This window comes from Stylophora pistillata, chromosome 10 (genome assembly GCF_964205215.1).
Source record: "Stylophora pistillata chromosome 10, jaStyPist1.2, whole genome shotgun sequence".
NCBI lineage: Eukaryota > Metazoa > Cnidaria > Anthozoa > Scleractinia > Pocilloporidae > Stylophora > Stylophora pistillata.
This window is the reverse complement of record NC_142528.1, coordinates 25,353,886-25,374,000: the sequence shown is the minus strand read 5'-3', so window position 1 is coordinate 25,374,000 and position 20,115 is coordinate 25,353,886. Positions and strand designations below refer to the sequence as shown.

The following is a 20,115-nucleotide window of genomic DNA, read 5'->3' as shown; positions in this document are numbered from 1 at the left end:
ATTTTGAGGTGGTAGAGATCATGACAAGGTCCACAACCGTTGATGAGAAATTCTGTAAGGTTGCTTTCTGTTCTTTTTTCTTTCTTTTGTTTTGTAGATGGTTCGTATACAAGTTAGAATTAGCCCAAACTAAGGTGAAAATTACTTGATTTTAGCTCAACTTGTCGTCGCGCCTTTCAAAAATAGGAAAGATCAGAATCCGCTTACAGTAAATCAAGTGGCACTGTAGTTTTCATATATTCTTCGCGTATTCAATTTGAAAAGTTCGATGTATTGCAAGACGCAAGTATTGCTGCTGAAATGTTTTGAAAGTTTTACCACAGGAACTGTTTTCAATCATTTTGAGACTGTCGTACTTTGCTAATATTCCTTGTAACACAAAAAATTGCTCCCAAGCCGTAAAATACCTAAGAATGATATCTTTATGCCGAAGGAAAGCAAACAAATTGTTAACCCTTTAAATCCCAGAAGTGATTAACATGTAACTTCTCCCTATAATATCCATACATTTTTCAGTAAACAAGTCATGAGAATTCTTAAAGTTATCAAGTAGAGGTTGCCATCTTGATCTAACACCGAATTCTTGTAGCTAAATTACAAAGAAGTGTACGTGTTACAGCTAAAGGGAAGATTTAACGATCAGATCTTGGGAGTAAAAGGGTAAACAACTGAGAAGATATACGAAACACGCGAATGATGATCTTCTTAAAGTTAGGCAGAGCTTTGACGATTCACCGATTGTGGCATATCTCCTTAATACGATATAAGGTTAGAACTGGTGGTGTAAGGCTAATGCGAAATAATTTTCGTTGCTTGAAAAAATACATTTGAAAGCTTACATTTATCTAGATAGCTTAACTTTGGCTTACTTGCGTGAAAAAAAATAAAAGTACTCTCCCTCCCCCCCCCCTCCCCGCATGGGTAGGATCCTGGGTGAGGGGAGTAAGAGAAAGCGACCTTTTCCCAGTCTCCCCCTTCCCTCACCCTGGCTTCGACTAGTGCTCGTCACTAACAAATAAGAATATTGTGCTTAGCCTCGTCCAAGAAACTTCCATCAATATATCTATATATTTTATATCAACAACATGTTTCCATAGATTGGAGGAAATCGCCTTGGTAACAGAGAAGGAAACACTTTTGCATCTTTTCTTCTGCATCTTAGACCTGGCCTATACTACTTTGAGTAAGTAAATGTGTATTGAAGTATATTCGTTTAAACAAAACAATATATTTTTTTTATTTACCTGATTAAAGTCTTTTCAGTACGCTACATACCTAGAAAATGTAGCCCCTCCTTTTCGGCGAAGTCCGAAACAAAACAATCAATGAAATAAAAGATGATGTCAGAGCGTCGTGCTGAACTATGGCAGTGAGGCGCACGAAAAATAGTGGAGTAGTGGCTTGTAGTTGGTGTAAAAGGTTAAGCAGATATCGATGATACTAAACAGCTACTCACACTTGGAATTGTAATGCCAATTGGTCAATTATAATTATTAGGAATTAGCAAATGCTGCGACTCAATCTAAAGAACGTTTTTTGGGTTGAAAATATGCATGCAGGACGCGTGTTATATATTGTCATATATGAGCTGGATCACCATGCAGTTTCTGTTGCTCAAAGGTAGAGTATTGGAGCGCGGAATCCGAATGTCTGAGGTTCGATTCCTCGAGAGGACTCAGAATGTTTTCTTTGTCCCGCGCTCGTGACTAGACGAAAACCATCGGTAGATCTTCGCAGCTGGCTCCGGCTTGTACCGAAAAGGAAAGTTTTGAGTAGTTCATTTCAAGAGTGACTATAATTTCTTTATTGCCGGCGTCAGTTTCATTAAGCGCAAGTCAGGCTTTGTTATTAAGTTAACTTTGTTCTATTGCAAAAGAGGAAAGTGTTATTGTAAAAAGAAACCTTTTTAAAGATATCACGACATGAAACTGACGGACATGACAACTTTGTTTCCTCTTTTATTGAGGATTTTGAAATTTGAATATTCTGTTCAACTTTCACGTTCTCGACAGTTTTTTTATTTGAGGCATTACTTCGTTAAGTAGTTAGTTTTATTGAGGACCGCTTCTTCAGGAAATACGGAAATCGCTTCAGGTGAAATGAAGATCTAATGAGAAGAAATTTTTGTTACTATCGTAAAACAAGTGAATTACTTGTGGTTGTCTTGGAGAAATTGAGATTCGTGGCTTCATCATCATGAACCAGTGGCAGTGTGAGGGGTTTTTTAAGTATTACCCGTCTCCTTTCGAATTAACAGAACTTCGACCAACTCTCATTATCAACTACAGCATTAATTATTTTCTGTCCTATACTGCCGTCATGTTGAACATTGCAACAATTTATTCGATATAGAAAACTACGTTGTTGCCAAAGACTGCGAGAACATTGCTGTTGAGTCTCGCTCTTTACGATATTGGTTTTGGGTTATTTGTTCAAAATTACTCATCTCTTCTGGTCAGGTGGCTCTAATTTAACAGTCCCAGCTGCACAACTTATCGAATATACAATGTTGTGGCCACGTTATTTGCGGTTGCTTCTTTCCTGGGTGTTGTGACACTAAGTGTAGACAGGTTCTTTGCGATCCATTTTCATCTCAGATACAATGATATTGTGACTCACAAGCATGTTGTTGCTACAGTGAGCTCAGTTTGGATCTTCAGTGTTTTCGTTTCTTTGATGTTACAGTGGTGTTCCGTTGATACTGGGAAACTTATTCTTTTAGCTACAGCAGTTTCTGGTTTTGCTGTCACTGCTGTCGTATATATCAGGATATATGTAACTGTTCAAGCAGAGAGGTGATAGAACAAATTAGATAACAACTCCAGAGTAGTCTGACTTTCTTGTTTGATTAACTTTGTTCGAATTTTGATACTGCAAAGTAAATTCAATTTAAACACTCATCTTGACTTTTATCATGATGTTAAACATGATGCTGATTTTTGGCCTCTTTTACCGAGGATTGTGACATTGTTCAACTATATTTGACATCACAATAAACTCTTGTAACAATGTGAGCTTCCGCTTATTGTCCGAAGTAAATTATCTTTACCCACCGAAGGTGTGAAATGTCTTTTAAAGAACAGCTGTATCCTTGAAATTATCTTAATTGCTATTCCTGAAAATTTTAATTATAAGGGCCTCTCAGGTCATCAAAAAACAAGGCCTTTTTTTCACTCTTACATTTACGACGGTTTTCTATTCCGAAAGCAACAACTCAGCGAATTCTAAGACGTGAAGTTCAAGGTTCTCGACGTCAAATTACGTTTCACTGAAGACCTTTTCGTTCTGAGCGAGAAGAGATGTATGATCATGATTGAAAAAGTAATTTTCAAAGCGTCACCTTGAAATATTTAGTTTATCTGATACAGATGACTTAATCAGGATGGACGAGTTGCAGTGTAAGGAGTTTCTGCAGTATTTTCCCTCTTCTTCAGACGTGAAAGGTCTTTATTCAACTTTCATTACCAACTGCGTCTTCAATATTTTCCTGACCTATAATACAGTCATGTTAAACATATCGACAATGTATGCGATAAGAAAAACTACAATGTTGCCAAAAACGCTCAGAACATTGATCATGAGTCTTGCTGTCTCTGATATTGGCGTTGGTTTATTGGTACAACCATTTTACTCATACCTTCTGATCAATTGGCTGCAATTCAACAATCCCAGCTGTACAAGCTACCGGATATTCAGTATTGCTGGAAATTTCTTTGCGACTACTTCTGTCCTTGGTGTTGTTGCAGTAAGTGTAGACAGGTTCTTAGCAGTTCATCTTCATCTGAGATACCATGAATTTGTGACTTACAAGCGTGTTGTTGTGGTAGTGATCGCGATATGGCTTCTTAGTCTTTTTGTTTCTTTAATGAAACTCTGGTCTTCTATTAGTACTCAGAACATTATTATTTTGCTTGTCCAAGCAGTTAGTTTCGGTCTTACAGTTGTGGTATATATCAGAATATATAAGATTGTTCAACGGCAAAAAAATCAGATTCGGTCCCTCCAAGTTCGAGTTCAAGAAGTTACCCAGTCGGGTGATATGGCAAATTTTGTTGGCCTCCTGAAATCCTTAGTTGGAATATTCTACGTATATCTCGTTTTTTCGGCTTGTTATTTACCTTACCTTCTTTGCAAGGTTGCAATCAGAATCAGTGGCTCGAGTGTTGCGTTGAAAAGCTTTCATCTTTACTCAGTAACTCTGGTGTTTTTCAATTCATCTCTGAACCCTGTAATTTACTGCTGGAAAATGAAACACATTCGACACGTTATCACTGGCATACTGAGGAACATGTCTGGGGATAGAAACCGTGCTTCGCACTAACTCTATTGTCAGTTTCTCTTCTTCATAATTGACTAACGAGGCTTGTTGGCAGATAAATCTTGGCCTGGACGGGCCGGCATCTGCTAAGGTGAATGAGACAAACTCCATTGTAATTGAAGAGATATCAGACTAAAGGTGGAAAGAATTTTGCGTTTATTTTTATGAGCTACTTACGGATATACTGCGTAACATGTCTTGGGAAAAAAAATCACCCACCGTCCTTGTTAATACCTGAACCCTGCTAGAGCAGCTAGCTAGTGTTATTCTACAAAGTATATATGTATTTAGTACGTAAGGAAGTAGGTTAGTAAGTTGGTAGACTATTTAAATCGTGGCCCTCAGAATATATTGAATTGGAAATAAAGTCACATAAGTAATTATGAGAGGGATAAAAATTCAAATAGTTAATCCTGGTTTGTGCAGTACTCCAGCCTATAATTATTCTTTTTTCAATATTAGGTATTTTTCCATGAAAATTAAGCTGGCTTTGAACTGTGCCAGAGAAGCTAGCTTCGACTTGTCACGAGAATGGAAGTTTTGAAAACTTGACTTTAAGAGTAAGTACTCCTCTACTACGTTAATTTCCTCGGAGGCAAATTACAGTCTGGCTTTCTTATTTGATAAACTTTGTTTGAATTTTTAATAGCTAAGTTTAATTTGAAATCTCAACTTGACACTGCATCCTTTGCAGAAGGTTTTGAAATTTTAAAAATGTTGTTTGACATCGCAAATAATTCCTATATCTGTTTGAGCCTCTCCTTATTTTCCACTGTAGTCTATCTTAACCCGGACGTAATTCCTAACAGCGCACCCTCTACAACGTTTCTCTCCAATGATACGATTGGTTCCCAACAGACGTGATAAATGACATTGAAAAGCATATTATTTGTTCGTATTCTTGAAAATATGTTATTTGCCGCGGAGAAGTCCTGATAAAAGGGGCCTTTTAGCAATCAAAAACAAGGCCTTTTTTTCAGAGACCTGTCACTCTTAACTCTGACGTTTAAGACGGTTTTCTATTCAGAGCAATGTTTCGTGGAATCCTTCGCCGGTAGACCCAAGGTTCTCGACATCAAATTGCTTATTTCTTTTCTAACTGAGGACCTTTTCCTCACGAAGTTGAGGGATAACCCACGACTGAGATGAATAGGGAATGTTCGAAGCGTCTTCTTGAAACCCTGAAAGTTCCACTCATGGATTTAATAAAGATGACTTAATCAAGATGAACGTGTAGACACTGTAGAATTTAGCATTCTCTGCATTTTCTTTCAGTTCATTAGCGTTCCTTCGGGAATACGTTTTGTCTTTCTTTCCCGCGTTCGGTATAATTTACATGTTAATATTCTAGCTTTTTTGTTTCATCGTTGATTTCATCGAGAGAATATCTTGTCTTAAGAGAACATCTGGTTTAGAGTTGCCTTTTCGCGGCCTACAGCGCCGACACAATTTCAAACCTCTCCCTCCGATCGAGCGTTCGTAATCATTGCTGTAAGCGGCCACGAAAAGACCGGCCTTTTGGCAGTAACAGGCACCTGGGGCCCGTTTCTCGAAAGTCCCGCTAACTTAACGGGCCCTTAAAGCTGTTCTGTTTTCATTCAAGATGGGAATTTCAAAAGTTTTGAAAATGATACAATAAAACTATCAGCTAAAGAAACAAAAAGGACTGGTTTGGATGTCATAACCTGCTTTCCCATCTTTTAAGTTTTTATTTTAAAAGATGGTTTCGGGCCCGTTAAGTTACCGGGACTTTCGAGAAACGGGCCCCAGGAACCTGTGACTCAAAAGCGCGTTGTTGCTATGGTGATATCAAAATGGATTTTTTGTATTTCTGTTTCGGTAACAAAAGTGTGGTTTTCTATGTCTACTCAGAAAGTTATTCTTCTACTTATCTTAGCTATTTATTTCAGTCTCACAGTTGTGGTGTATATCAGAATATACACCACGGTACAACGGCAAAAGAGTCAGATTCATTCCGTGCAAGTTCAAGAAGTCACTCAGTCGAGTGATATAGCAAATTTCTCGTTTTTTTAACTTGTTGTTTGCCTTACGTTATTTGCAAAGTTGCAGTTAGAATCAGTGGCTCCATTGTTGCTTTAAAAAGCTTTCATCTTTTCTCAGTAACTATGGTATTTTTTAATTCATCTCTGAACCTTTTAATTTACTGTTGGAAGATGACGCATCCGACACGCTATCACTGTCATACTGAGGGACATTTCTTGGACCGAAACCGCAGTTAGGTCTCTTGTTACATAAACATTTCCTTAGTGCTAGTGATTTTACAAAGCTCTTCATCACGTGAATGAATGCTTCCTTTAAATTGAGAAAAAATAGGTTTGCCCAGAGCTTACAACTAACGAAAGAATAGAAAATGCGAGTTCAAGGTATGTGTGCGATTTTACGTAAACAAGTAAACTGATCAGGCTCGTCGAACTTGATATTATTATAACCGACTCAAATACGGCGCGTCCTCCTAAAATAATTGTTAAATATTATGGGAAAGGTTTCGAGTTGTCATCGTGGTGAGTACACTTGTATAAAAATTATCATCGTTTTTCCCGTGAGGCTCAAGCGAAAGTTTGTGCCGTTGGAGCTCATGCAAGCTAGTTACGGTAATCATTCCACAAATATCCGCAGGTGTTTCCGGCCGAGATTCGCAGGAGTGTTTTGCATTCATTTTGGGTTCTTTTGAAGGCAGAAATAATTGGGTAATCATGACTTTTACTCGAATTTTACAATGGTGAGGCGTTGAGTGATATCTAAGAGTTCGAAGAAAATGATCATTCAAAACTTTTTCGACAGCCAACAAATAATTTGAAGTTTAGTTATGGTAATTTTGCATCTTTCATTGGCCATTTTCTAATTTGAAAATGAAGTTTAACATCCATAACCGCAGGGCTTTTATTCTCTTAAAGCCACGATAAAAGTTCTTTTCGTGACAATAAAACTGGGAAACTTTGCTCTGAACTCGGGATGCGCTTAATCCTGTGTACTAAAGCTTGAACCCATAAATTTCCTTTAAATTTCTAACTTCCACGATCAGCTTTTGGTCAACTGATTCTTCTTTTGTTTGCCACCATGCAAAACGTGTGAATGCGTTAACTTACCTGTCAATTTTGAATATAGCTTTCACACTGTTTGAAAAGCAGATGTTGTTGTGTCAACACACATTATGAGTATGATTTTCGGAAAAAAACGTTTGAGTTTTATTTGAAAGTTTCTTAATTTCGTTGCTGCAGGTCATCGCGGTTAGAAGGAAAAGAGTTGTCTGGAGATGAAACAAGGGTGGCCACTGATACTAAAACAGAAGTGATACTGGGGCGGAATCGCCACAAATTTGTTTTTCTTTAGCTCCATTCTTCTATTCAAGATACGGGAGTTGTTACCATGAACGAATCGTTTTGTAACCAGGCAGAGTATTTTCCTTCGTACGCCGACTTTGAAGTTCTTCGTTTGACTCTTATTGCCAACAGTATCTTCAACAGTTTTTCAATTTATACCGCCATCATGTTGAACATTGTCACAATCTGTGCAATACGGAGGGCTTCAACCTTGCCAAAAACTTTGAAAACTTTACTGACAAGCCTTTCCGTTTCTGATTTTTGTGGAGGTTTATTAGGCCAACCCGTTTTCACTGCATTTCTGGTCACCTGGCTACGACTGATCGATCCTGATTGCAACGCTTACTTAGTGCTGAATATTTCTGGGTATATATTTGCAAGTGCTTCGTTCCTGGGTGTAGTTGCCGTAAGTGTTGACAGGTTCCTCGCCATTCATTCACATTTAAGATATCTGGAACTTGTAACTCCATTTCGTGTCGCTGCTGTGGTGATCTCATTATGGTTGTTTAGTGCATTTCTCTCTGGTATGGTACTTTGGGCTTCGGTCAATGCTCGTGATATTATTATCTTAGCTACTATAGCTTTTGGTTCAGTTCTCACTATTGTGTTGTATCTCAAGATATATTTTACTGTTCGACGGCACAAGAATCAGATCCAGTCTCTACAAGTGTATGACATAAGTCAGTCAAGAGGAATGACAAATTTGGCCGGTCTTATCAAATCTACTGTCGGTATATTCTACATATATCTGTTCTTTTTACTTTGCTATTTGCCCTATTTTCTTTCCATCATTATAATCAAATTTCATGGACCGAGCATCACTTTGAAAAGATTTTATCTTTTCTCAGTAACTATTGTGTATCTGAACTCATCGCTGAACCCTGTAATTTACTGCTGGAAGATGAGACACATTCGGCACGCTATCATGGACATACTGAGGAACATGTCTTGGAATAGAAACCGTCCTCTGCATTCATTTTACAGGCAGTCGTCTGGGTAACTAAAAAGTTCCATTGACAAATAATTCACCAATGCAGGAGTCACACAGTCCCCACGCTGTTCTCCATACATTTCCTAGGGTGCTGACAAGGAGAAGCTATTTTACCATCAATATTTTATCTCAGCCGATGATCATTTTCAGGGATGGCGCAGTGGTGAAAGCACTCGCCTCCCACCACTGTGGCCCGGGTTCGATTCCCAGACCTGGCGTCACATGTGGGTTTAGTTTGTTGTTGGTTCTCGTCCTTGCTCCGAGGGTTTTTCTCCGGTTTTTCTCCCTCCGCAAAAACCAACATTCCAAATTCCAATTCGATCTGGAAACAGTGGACAAGAAGAGCCACCCAGTGGAGTGTCCATTGCTAAATTATTTATTATTATTTATTATTTATTATTTATTATTGACTTGAGCGACAATGAGATTGAAAGTGAGTAAGTACTAATTATAGACTCCCCCGAAGGCGGAGATTTCTTCACAGTATTTTCAGCCGGAAACCTTGCTTTGTTACATCTTCGCGCTTTTTATTTCCATTTATGGTTTTTGTTGCCAAGTAAACATACAAAACTTGCTGAAAATGGTGAAAACTCACTAAGCACTCAACCTCGAATTAGCGCCCACTTCGAATAAACGCCTGTTCTCAAGGTAAACAAATAACTGCCCAGGCCGTTAATCAAATAAATATAGTATTCATGAAAGTTACTTAAAGAGAGCATAAATCAACGTTATCAATTATTTAAGATTACCAAACGATATGTGTGTTGGTTTTCGTCTCTCTAAATTTTGAAAAATAAAATTGTGTAGATTTCGTTCTGAACCTCGCCTGAGTTGCAATTTTTTTCATTTTAGCTGTAGTTCAGCCGTGTATTAAATACTTTACAAAACGGAAAGAATACATTTTACTTATACGACGAACGTCACTTGCATTCAAGTCAGACTTGATGGAAAATTTAAATAATATCCGTTTTCGCGTTTGACTGACTTCAAAGTAAAATCGCTTCTTTTTCCAAGGTGACCATAACCTGGGGGTGATTTATTCTGAAAATAGAAACTGAACACAAACAAAGGTCAATTATCGTAAATCGTGACTTTATTTTATTGGATGCTTGTTTACCTTACGAGGTATCCTCCCAAACCGCTATATTGAAGGCGAACTACCTCAGACTTAGTTTCCAAAGAACCTGTGGTGCTTCGTCGGTGGGGGTATAACAAGATAATTTGGTTTTACCAACCAAGTTAGTGATGTAAATTGGCCACCGTAGAGATTTTCTAAAGCTGACATTCAGCTTTAGAAAATCAGCTCTTTGTCAGCTCTTTGTCATAGCGATTGGATAACATGTCTACCCAAAAAATGTGTTTAACAATTAGACAAGTACATCTGTGACCCGTCAATGCGCTCTCTAATTAAGATTCATGATATCTAGCCAGCATAGAATGCTCGAGAAACACTTTCCGCTTTTGAATAATAGCAATAAATTATCTTAATACTGGTATTTACAGTATTAACTGACTGATAGCACTGCTATCAAACTATCGTTGATTATTAATCCATTAAATTTTGTTTCACTCACGATTGATCAGTTTTGATTGTTCTAAGCTGGAACGGTTTTAGTCCTGCAAATGACTTAGGTAGGTTTTTGAAGGCGCGTAACATTGTTATGCCACCTGTCGTTTAGAATTATAGCCTTTTCAAACAAGCGGAAGTTTTAGCGATATCATCACAATTTATGCGATTACACTTCTTAGCTTCGTTTCTCTGGGCACAGGTCATCGCCTCAAAAGTTCTAGAGCGAAATAATTCTCCACGAAAAAAAAGAGAAAGACTGAAACTGAAATAAGGGGATATTTTGTTGAACAGAAGTTCCCATCTCTTATTCAAGATACACGAGTAGATATCATGAACGAATTGTGTTGGAACGGGCCTTTTCAGTTTTTCCCATCCTTCGACGACTTCAAGGATCTCCGTGGGACTTTCATCGCCAACTGTATCTTCAACGGTTTTTTAACCTATACCGCCATCTTGTTGAACATTATTACCATCTACGTGATACAGAAGACTGCGACCTTACCAAAGACTTTGAAAACGTTACTGACGAGTCTCGCTGTTTCTGACGTTATTATTGGTTTGGTTGGTCAACCAACTTACATTTCATTTCTTGCCAGTTGGTTTAAATGGGGCGATCCAAGCTGCAACGCTTACCGATGGCTCATGATTTCCGCTACCTTATTTTCTTTAGCTTCGTTCCTGGGTGTTGTGGCTATAAGTGTAGACAGGTTCTTAGCTATTCATCTTCATCTCAGATACCAAGAACTTGTGACTCGCACACGTGTTGTTACTCTGGTTATCTCAATTTGGGTGTTCAGTGCATTTGTTTCTTTGATGGTACTTTGGGTCTCTGTCAGTATTTATACTGCTATTGTTGCAGTTACTATAGTTTGTGGTTTCATTGTCAATATCGTGGTGTATATCAGGATATTTTTAATTGTCCAACAGCACAAGAATCAGATTCAGTCCCTGCAAGTACTTGAAACATCTCAGTCTGGTGAAATGACAAATTTTGCAGGTCTCATTAAATCAACAGTTGGTGTATTGTATGTGTTTCTCGTGTTTCTAGTTTGCTATCTGCCGTGCACTATCTCTGTGGTTGTTATTATGATCAACGGTCCGAGTATCACCTTAAAGAGATTTTTTCTTTGCTCATTGACTCTTGTATATCTGAATTCATCTCTGAACCCTGTAATTTACTGCTGGAAGATGAGACACATTCGGCAGGCCATCATGGCTACAATGAGGAACATTTCGAATAGAAGGCGTCCTTCGCGTTAATTTCACAGGCAATTTTCTTAGGGTTTGTTGTCATAGTTATTGTTTGTTATTAACTTTCTGGGTTACTAACGGGATGTGTCACGCAACACAAAATGACTGGGAAGGCGTTACAAATTGGACGAGAATGAAATTGAAACATTTAAACTCAATAATTTAAATCTGCATATGGAGAGAATGCAAGTTATTAAGTTATAATGTTATATATCAAGACATTTTCCAACAGCACAAGACTCAGATCCAGTCCTTCATATTACAGGGAGTTGCGCAGTCTCATTTGGATTGATAAAGTGTTGTTATTGTGTACGCATATCTTAAGTTTTTCAGCTGGTTATTTGCTATACGTTGATTGAAAGGCTGCCATGAAAATCAGTGGCCCGAGTGTTGCGTCAAAAAATTTTCATCTATTCTTGTTAACTTAATTAACGTTTCTCACTATTCAAGAGCATCTCTCACATAACGTTCTTTTTTCACATTTTATGATCTTCGTAATGCACTCGTCTTTAACTCTTAGTAGGAAATAAATACAGTAAGAGTTCAGTTGTCTAAGACGTGAATTATTCTGGTTTGGTGCTTGAATACCTCACGAGTTAGCTTCCCTTACCCGTGACAATTATTTAATTGCATCGGTGACGTGTGAATGCAGGAAACAAACATCTTCCGCTTTAATAAAAGTTCTGTTTGACTTTGAAATAGCCAATATAGTATTTTAATTTGTCCTCAAATTTTGATATACAGACAGGTAATGCATATTAAGAAAATGATCAACTTGCAGATATGGCCCTGTTATAATTCCGAATGATGAACGAATGGCAGTGTATGGCTTTCTGTAGTATTTTCCCTCTTCTTCCGACTTAAAAGGTCTTTATTCAACTTTCATTGCCAACTGCGTCTTTCATAAATTCCTGACGTATACCGCGGTCATGTTGCAACGTCGCAACAATTTATACGATGTGGGAAACTACATTGTTGCTAAAGACTTTCAGAGCATTGATGCTGAGTCTTGCTGTCTCTAATATTAGCGTTGGTTTATTTGTTCAACCATTCAGTACTCGTCACTTCTGGTCAATTGGCAGCAACTCAATAATCCCAGCTATACAACTCACCGACTTGTGACTCACAAGCGTGTTGTTGTTGTGGGGATCTCAATATGACTTCTTCGTGTTTTTTTTCTCTAATGAAACTGGGGCTTTCTCTCAGTACTCGGAACATTATTCTTTTAGTTATCTGTTGTTTGTTTCAGTGTTACAGTCGTCGTGTATATCAGGACATACATGTATGTAACTGTCCAACGGCAAAAGAATCAGATTCATTCCCTGCAAGTCCAAGAAATTACTCAATCAGGCGATTTGGCAAATTTTATTGGCCTAATTAAAACCACAATCGGTATATACGACATATTCCTCGTTTCTTTCTTTTGCCTTTTATTTGCCTTTATTTTTAAGGTTGCATTAAAGATTACTGGCTCCAGTATTGCTTTAAAAAGCTTTCATCTTTTCTCCGTAATTGCTGTGTTTTTGACGTAAGGTTCAAGACATCCCGTTACGTATTTCGTTTCAGACCGAGGACCTTTACCTCACGACGTTGAGGGATAACTTATGACATCTTCCTCCACCTTAAAACCCTTCACTCAAATTTCATTGTTAATTGTTTCTTCAGTAATTTCTTGACCTGTATTGCGGTCATGTAGAACATCGCGACAATGTAAACGATACGAAAAACTTCATTGTTGCCAAAGACTTGAGAAAATTGCTGCTGAGTCTCGCTGTCTCTTATATTGTCGTTGGTATATTTCTTCGATCATTTTACCCATCACCTCATATCAGATGGCTGCGACTTATCATTCCGAGCTGTACGACTTACCGAATGTTGATTTATTTCGAAAAAGGGAAGTCAGTAGGCGAGAATTGAACACAGAAAATAATGTTAATGAGACACGGTCGCTATCTCATATCAAGCACATGGAATATATTAGAGCCCGCAAAGAGTCATGGTTAATTATGTGCAATACGGGCGCACTCGCTAATACATCAACATCCTTCCTTGTTTAAGTAAAAGAAAAACTTGTAAAGATTACAACAGCTAAGAATAAACTTTCAAACAATATTAAATTCAAACGTTCAAAGTCTCATTGAAAAATGTCATGTCTACTGTGCAAATAAACAATGTCAGGGTAACTGACTAGTCCTTCCGACTTGTGGTCTTTACTTGGTCTCGTAATATTTGAAACGGATTGGCGATTTTATTTCGCGCCTTGGTCGGTTGGCACTTAGTGACCGTCCAGAACTGTCAATAGGTGCAATGTTCTCATTCACGCTACACGGCTGGCTGTTTACTACTAGAGGGTCTGTGGGTGGGTTACACACTTGTGGAGCTTTCTCTGGTAGTATCAATGGTGTCACGTCAAGAACACGAGGTGGAACAACAGGGGACAGGTCTCGAGCCTTTGGTGTAATGTTAGTCGGTCTCATATGCACACGATTTCTTCTGTACGTTTCTCCATTGGGATCACTGACTTGGTAAGTTAGGACCCAGAATGTCAGTGACTTTGCCTAATTTCCAGTTGTGCCCTTTGGTGTGTTGGAAAAACACTGACTGTCCCACATCTATTTCTGAGGGTCTTCGGGACTTCTGGTCATGAGCTTTCTTAATACTGCACTTGCGTGCCTCCCGCTTCTCTTTCACAAGGGGGTCCTTTGGGCTACCTCTTATGCTAGGCAGGAAATTACGCGTTCTTCTGTTGAACGTCATTTCTGCTGGACTAAAACCAGTGTTTTGACAAGGGGTGTTTCTTTGCTCTAGCATCGCTTCATAAGGATCACATCTTTCCTCATGGGTTTTCACGAGAAGAGATTTCATGATTTTAACGGCAGATTCTGGTTTTCCATTGGCTCTCTGATGCATTGGTGATGAAGTAATTTCCCTTCGTACGCCGACTTTGAAGTTCTTGCCATTAGTGTCTTAGCGATTTTTTAATTCATACCGTCATCATGATGAACTTTGTCACAATCTGCGCAATACGGAGGGCTTCAACCTTGCCAAAAACTTTGAAAACGTTACTGACGAGCCTCGCCATTTCTGATGTTTTCGGAGGCTTACTTGGCCAACCAGTTTTCACTGCATTTCTGGTCAGCTGGCTGTGACTGAATGATCTTAGCTGCAATAGCGCTCTCTACTGTGCAGAGAATTTGCATTTGCATCGTTCTTAGGTTTATTGGCAGTAAGTGTTGACCAGTTCTTAGCCATTCATTCACATTTAAGATATCTGGAACTTGCGACTTCAAATCGAGTCGTTGCTGTGGTGATCTCGATATGGCTGTTTAGTGCATTTATCTTTGGTGTGGTATTTTCGGCTTCGGTCAGTACTCGTGATATTATTATCTTAGTTGTTGTAACCTTTTGCTCAATTCTTCCTTTTGTGTTGGATATACTTTACTGTCCGACGGCACAAGAATCAGATCCAGTCTCTACAAGTGCATGACGTAAGTCAGTCAAGTGGAATGACAATTTTGGTAGGTCTTATCAAATCTGCAGTCGGTATATTTTATATATATATCTGTTCTTTTATACTTTGCTATTTGCCCTATTTTCTCTCCATCGTTGTCATCAAATTTTGTGGATCGAGCATCGCTTTGAAAAGATTTCATCTTTTCTCGGTAACTCTTGTGTAACTTAATTCATCACTGAACCCTGTAATTTACCGCTGGAAGTTGAGACACATTGGGCGCGCCATCAGGGGCATACTGGAGAACATACCTTGGAACAGAAACCGTCCTCTGCATTCATTTTACCGGCAGTCCTCTGGATGACTAAAAAGTTCCTTTGACAAACATTTCTTGGCCTCTTAGAACAGAGGCAATAAGGACATATGTGAGTGTAAGTGAACATTGAAACTGAATTTGTCGCTCACAGATTCGACAGCTACGATAGGGTGAAATGAGGACAAGCGAAAATGTTGCTGAAACTGACAGATATGATGGAGCTGAAACGATTTGCATGTGGAATTTTGAACGAAACAATATTTGGGTACGATGAATATATGAAGTTCATATATTTTGTACTGCGGTTATAGATACATATGATGCACGATCGTCACAGTAGAGAGCGCTATTTATGCAGTAGCGAAAATCAGACCTGAAAAAAATCAGGCCTGTACGGGATTTGAACCCCTGAACTCTGCGATACTAGTGCAGCGCTCTACCAATTGAGCTAACAAGCCAACTGGGAGCAGGCCGTTAAGTTGATTCGTAATAAACCCGTTGTGATAAATCAGATACGATGAATATATGAAGTTCATATATTTTGAACTGCGGTTATAGATACATATGATGCACGATCCTCGCAGTAGAGAATTTGAGCGACAAATTCAGCTGCACTAGTATCGCAGAGGTCAGTGGTTCGAATCCCGTACAGGCCTGATTTTTTTTCAAGTCGGATTTTCGCTATTGCATAAATAGCGCTCTCTACTGCGAGAATCGTGCATCATATGTAAAACAATATTTAATGATAACGAGACAGAGTGGAGTCCAATTTGGTCTGTAATCAAAAGAGTGATTACAAAATTGATTTGTTAAACACTAGTAAAATTACTAACCAAATATGACAACACGAATTCTAAAATAAAAAAAAAGATTCCTCCATTTTAGAAATTCCCCAGTTTTGTGGGGTAAGTGGTTGTTGCTATGGTTATTGTAATTAATTCTCTGATTGGTGGATTTAGCTGAGGTGACTTCAGCTAGTATGATTGGCTGTTTGACTGTCCAGTTACAGATGTCCGATTTTAGCCAACTGTTGGATTACGCTATCCAACTATAACTCTACAGAATAACTAGGGGGAAAAAGCAGTTAATGCACCAATCACATTTGAGGAAATTGTAAGGAATCTCTAACCCTTCACGTCCAAGCATCAGTATGCATATTCCCCATACTGTTCTCCATGCACTTCCTAAGGTGCTGAGAAGGAGAATTTGTTCAACAATCACGATTTTTTTCTCAGTCGACAATCATGTCCTTGTTCTTTATTCCCATGAACTTTATGTGTGTTTCAGGGGTGATATTTTAGGGTGTGACTAGATGCTAGTCACTTAAAGTGGTAAAATGGTTAAAGAAGGAATTATGAATAACCATAAAGGGCAAAGCTTGTTGAAAACGTGAGCTTTTTTTATTATTACTGAAAGTTTGCTTGTGGCCGCAATATCAGTACTCATGAAATCTACGTGAAGAGAATATAAATTAACGTTATTAATTATTTAAGACTACCAATGAAACCACATCTGTGTTGGTTTTCGTCTCAAAATGTTTGAAAAGTAAAAATTGATAACCCAAATTGTGTCCATTTCCTTGTGAAGTTCACCTAAATCGCAATATTTTGAGTTTTTAGCTGTAGTTTAATTTCCTTTTATGTATACGACAAACATCACTTGCATTTGAGTCAGACGCGTAGAAAATTTAAATAATATCCGTTTCCGCGTTCGATTGACTTCCTAGTATCACTTTAAAAATGTTTGGTTTTATCAACTGAGTTGACAAAGTAAATTGGACATCGTAAATGGTTTCTAAAGCTGGCGTTTGGAACGTTAGCCTGTCGTCAAAGCGAATGGATAATATGTCTGCCCAAAAAGTGTTCAACAATTATTCAGGTCCATCTGTGACCTTTTAATGTGCTGTCTAAATATCAGCACCAGCACTTAGAACCGATTCCTCTCAGATAACAGAAATAAATTATCTTTATCCTGGTATCTATAATAATAAATGAAGGATACCCCTGCTATCAAACTATCATGATTGAAATCTGTTTCACTCACGAGCGATCAGTTTTTAGTGATCATTCCGAAGTAGATCGGTTTCTTTTTTCCTGTTGACGTCTTCTGAAGGATTTTAGAGGCGCGTGACTTTGTAACCCGACCCGTCATCTACAAATAATTATAGCCTATACAATCTCAAAGAATCGGAAGTTTTAGCTATGTCTTCACAAATTAGCGAATGAAAAATCGATTTCGGTTTTCGTCGTGAACTTTTTAACTTTGTTTCTCCGGACACAGATCATCGCCTTCATTATTTTCAAGTGAAAGAATTATCCAAGAGAGAAAGGAGAACGATCCACAGACACTGAAATCAAAAGAAATTTTGTCGAACCGACGCTCTCATATCCTATTCCAAAGAGAATACGAGTTGATATCATGAATGAATTGTTTTGTGAAGAGTGGCTGTTTCTTCCCACCAACGCTGAATTCAAAGATCTTCTCGGGACCGTCATCACAAACTGTATCCTCAACAATTTCCTGACTTATACCGCCATCATGTTGAATATTGTCACAATCTGCGCAATGAGGAAGACTTCGAATCTAGCCAAAAACTTAAAAATGTTGCTGACGAGTCTTGCCATTTCCGATGTTAGTGTTGGTTTAGTTGGTCAACCAACATACATCTCCTTTCTTGTCAGCTGGTTAAATCTGAAAGTTCCAAGTTGTAACGCCTACCGATGGCTAAATATTTCCGGTGTCTTTTTTTCGCTCGCTTCGTTCCTGGGTGTTTTGGCTATAAGTACAGACAGGTTCTTGGCTGTTTATCTTCATGTCAGATATCAGGAAATTGTAACTCATAGGTGTGTTGTAGCTGCGCTGGTCTCAATGTGGGTGTTTTGTGCATTTGTTTCTTTGATGATACTATGGGTCTCTACCAGTACTTATAATATTATTATTTCAGTTACTGGAACCTGTGGTTTCGTTGTCACCATTGTGATGTATATCAAGATATATTTAATCGTCCAACGGCACAAGAATAAGATTCAGTCCTTGCAAGTACACGAGGTATCTCAGTCCCGTGAAATGAAAAAGTCTGCAGGCCTCATTAAGTCTACAAGTGGTGTATTCTATGTGTATCTCGTATTTCTATTTTGCTATCTGCCGTATGCTATCTCTGTGGTTGCCGCTAAGATAAACGGCCCCAGTATCACTTTAAAAAGACTTTTCCTTTTCTCAATGACTCTTGCATATCTGAATTCATCACTGAACCCTGTAATTTACTGCTGGAAGGTGAGATACATTCGACACGCTATCATGGACACACTGAGGAACATTTCTTGGATTTATGATAGAAAGCACCCTTCCCATTGATTTTACAGGCAATTTTTTAAGAGTTTGTTTTCCTGTTTGTTGTTGAAGAACAGAGCGGGCACCGAGGACAGATGCGAATAAAATTGAACTTTGAAAGTGAGTCGTTTACGTCTGTGGAGGTAGAGATTGCTAGTTATTACTATAGCAGTTTATATCAAGTCGACAAGTGCAAGGAGCAAAGAGATGATTATTGACTTCAAGAAGAACCCTCATAACCTCTCCCCTCTCGGGGTGGATGGTCACGAGCTTCCTGTCACCCACTGCGCGAAGATATTAGGTGCTACGATATCCAGTGACTTGAAATGGAACAACCATATTGTAGACTGCATTAAGAAAGAAAATAAGCGTTTTTATTTTATTGTTCTCTTGAAAATGGCCCGTGTTCCCCTTAAGGACATTGTGAACTTCTACTGTACAACAATTAGACCTATACTAGAATAATGTGCTCCTATGTTCCATCATGTACTCCCGGCCTATCTTAAGGAGAATGTAGAAAGAATTCAGAGACGTGTGCTTTCCATGATTTCACCTGAAATGTCATATCGGAAATGCCTTGACAGTCTAGGCCTGCCAACTTTGTTTGATAGACGCATAGAACTCTGTTGTCATCTGGTCGATTCCATCGCTAACTATCCCGAACATAAGTTGTACATCTTCTGCCATCAAGGAAAAAATCTAGTTATAATTTAAGACGTCAAGAGATATATAATTTGCCACGTTCTCACACGGAACGTTTTCGAAGCTCTTTCTTTTATGCTATGTCCCAGGGTGCGCACAATAGCTCCTAAAGTTTCAAAGAAAGTCGACTTTAATTTTAGATATTCATACATATTCTAGATTTATCATATTAGGCTTTTACATTTATATGATTGTATTTAGCTCTATATTTTAACCAATGTTATTGGTAAAACACGCAATTCAGTTTTACGACTGCAAAGTATCCAATAAGCGATCGATCGATCTATCTATCTATCTATCTATCTATCTATCTATCTATCAAGCCATTGTCCAAAAGTATAAGACTCAGATCCAATCCATAAAATTACAGGTCTTCTGAAATGTCTCATCTAATTTGATAAACAGTTGTCATCGTCTACTTATATATCAAGTTTTTTTTAGCTGTTTTTTTGTATCTTGGATTTATGATAGAAAGCATCCTTCACATTGATTTTACGTCCCGAGTGTTGCGTTAGAAAGGTTTCATATATTCTCGTTATTTACTTTCTCATATATACGAAAACAAGAACAGCTTTTGGTCTTATCCTGCGTTGCATTGATTTGCTAATTTTGTTTTATCAACTGAGTTGATTATGTGACTTGGCCATCGTAAAGAATTGCTTAAGTGAACATTTCGAGCGGTGGCCCTTCGTCAGAGCGAAAGACGAAGGGCTAGCTAACGCTCGAAACGTCAGCTTTAACCGGCGACACACTTGGCGATTTTATACGCCAATCGTGGTTTGTTGGCCTCATTCAAGAATCATTAATCGCAAATGGTCATGTAAGCCCCTGCCTAGAGCTTCGAG

General features: G+C 38.4%; 4 protein-coding genes across 4 annotated transcripts; all 4 read left to right on the top strand.

The window, feature by feature from the left end:
- Nucleotides 1-3,147: 3,147 nt before the first annotated feature.
- Nucleotides 3,148-4,979, top strand: LOC148722396 (histamine H2 receptor-like). Its single transcript, XM_088736448.1, has one exon. It carries the CDS (start codon nucleotides 3,383-3,385, stop codon nucleotides 4,319-4,321), a length of 939 nt encoding a protein of 312 aa, XP_088592574.1. The 5' UTR covers nucleotides 3,148-3,382; the 3' UTR covers nucleotides 4,322-4,979.
- Nucleotides 4,980-7,357: 2,378 nt separating this feature from the next.
- LOC148722395 (histamine H2 receptor-like) lies at nucleotides 7,358-10,217 on the top strand. Its single transcript, XM_088736741.1, has one exon. The coding sequence runs from the start codon at nucleotides 7,706-7,708 to the stop codon at nucleotides 8,657-8,659; it is 954 nt and encodes a 317-aa protein (XP_088592867.1). The 5' UTR covers nucleotides 7,358-7,705; the 3' UTR covers nucleotides 8,660-10,217.
- Nucleotides 10,218-10,273: 56 nt separating this feature from the next.
- Nucleotides 10,274-12,017, top strand: LOC111323043 (beta-4C adrenergic receptor-like). Its single transcript, XM_022926317.2, has one exon. The coding sequence runs from the start codon at nucleotides 10,551-10,553 to the stop codon at nucleotides 11,478-11,480; it is 930 nt and encodes a 309-aa protein (XP_022782052.1). The 5' UTR covers nucleotides 10,274-10,550; the 3' UTR covers nucleotides 11,481-12,017.
- A 5,395-nt stretch (nucleotides 12,018-17,412) lies between these two features.
- LOC148722394 (octopamine receptor beta-1R-like) lies at nucleotides 17,413-19,716 on the top strand. Its single transcript, XM_088737292.1, has one exon. The coding sequence runs from the start codon at nucleotides 17,657-17,659 to the stop codon at nucleotides 18,590-18,592; it is 936 nt and encodes a 311-aa protein (XP_088593418.1). The 5' UTR covers nucleotides 17,413-17,656; the 3' UTR covers nucleotides 18,593-19,716.
- The last annotated feature ends 399 nt before the right edge of the window (nucleotides 19,717-20,115 follow it).

Coding starts and splice junctions, on each gene's coding strand:
- LOC148722394 (XM_088737292.1), top strand. CDS start 17,657: ATGAATGAATTGTTTTGTGAAGAGTGGCTGTTTCTTCCCACCAACGCT.
- LOC111323043 (XM_022926317.2), top strand. CDS start 10,551: ATGAACGAATTGTGTTGGAACGGGCCTTTTCAGTTTTTCCCATCCTTC.
- LOC148722395 (XM_088736741.1), top strand. CDS start 7,706: ATGAACGAATCGTTTTGTAACCAGGCAGAGTATTTTCCTTCGTACGCC.
- LOC148722396 (XM_088736448.1), top strand. CDS start 3,383: ATGGACGAGTTGCAGTGTAAGGAGTTTCTGCAGTATTTTCCCTCTTCT.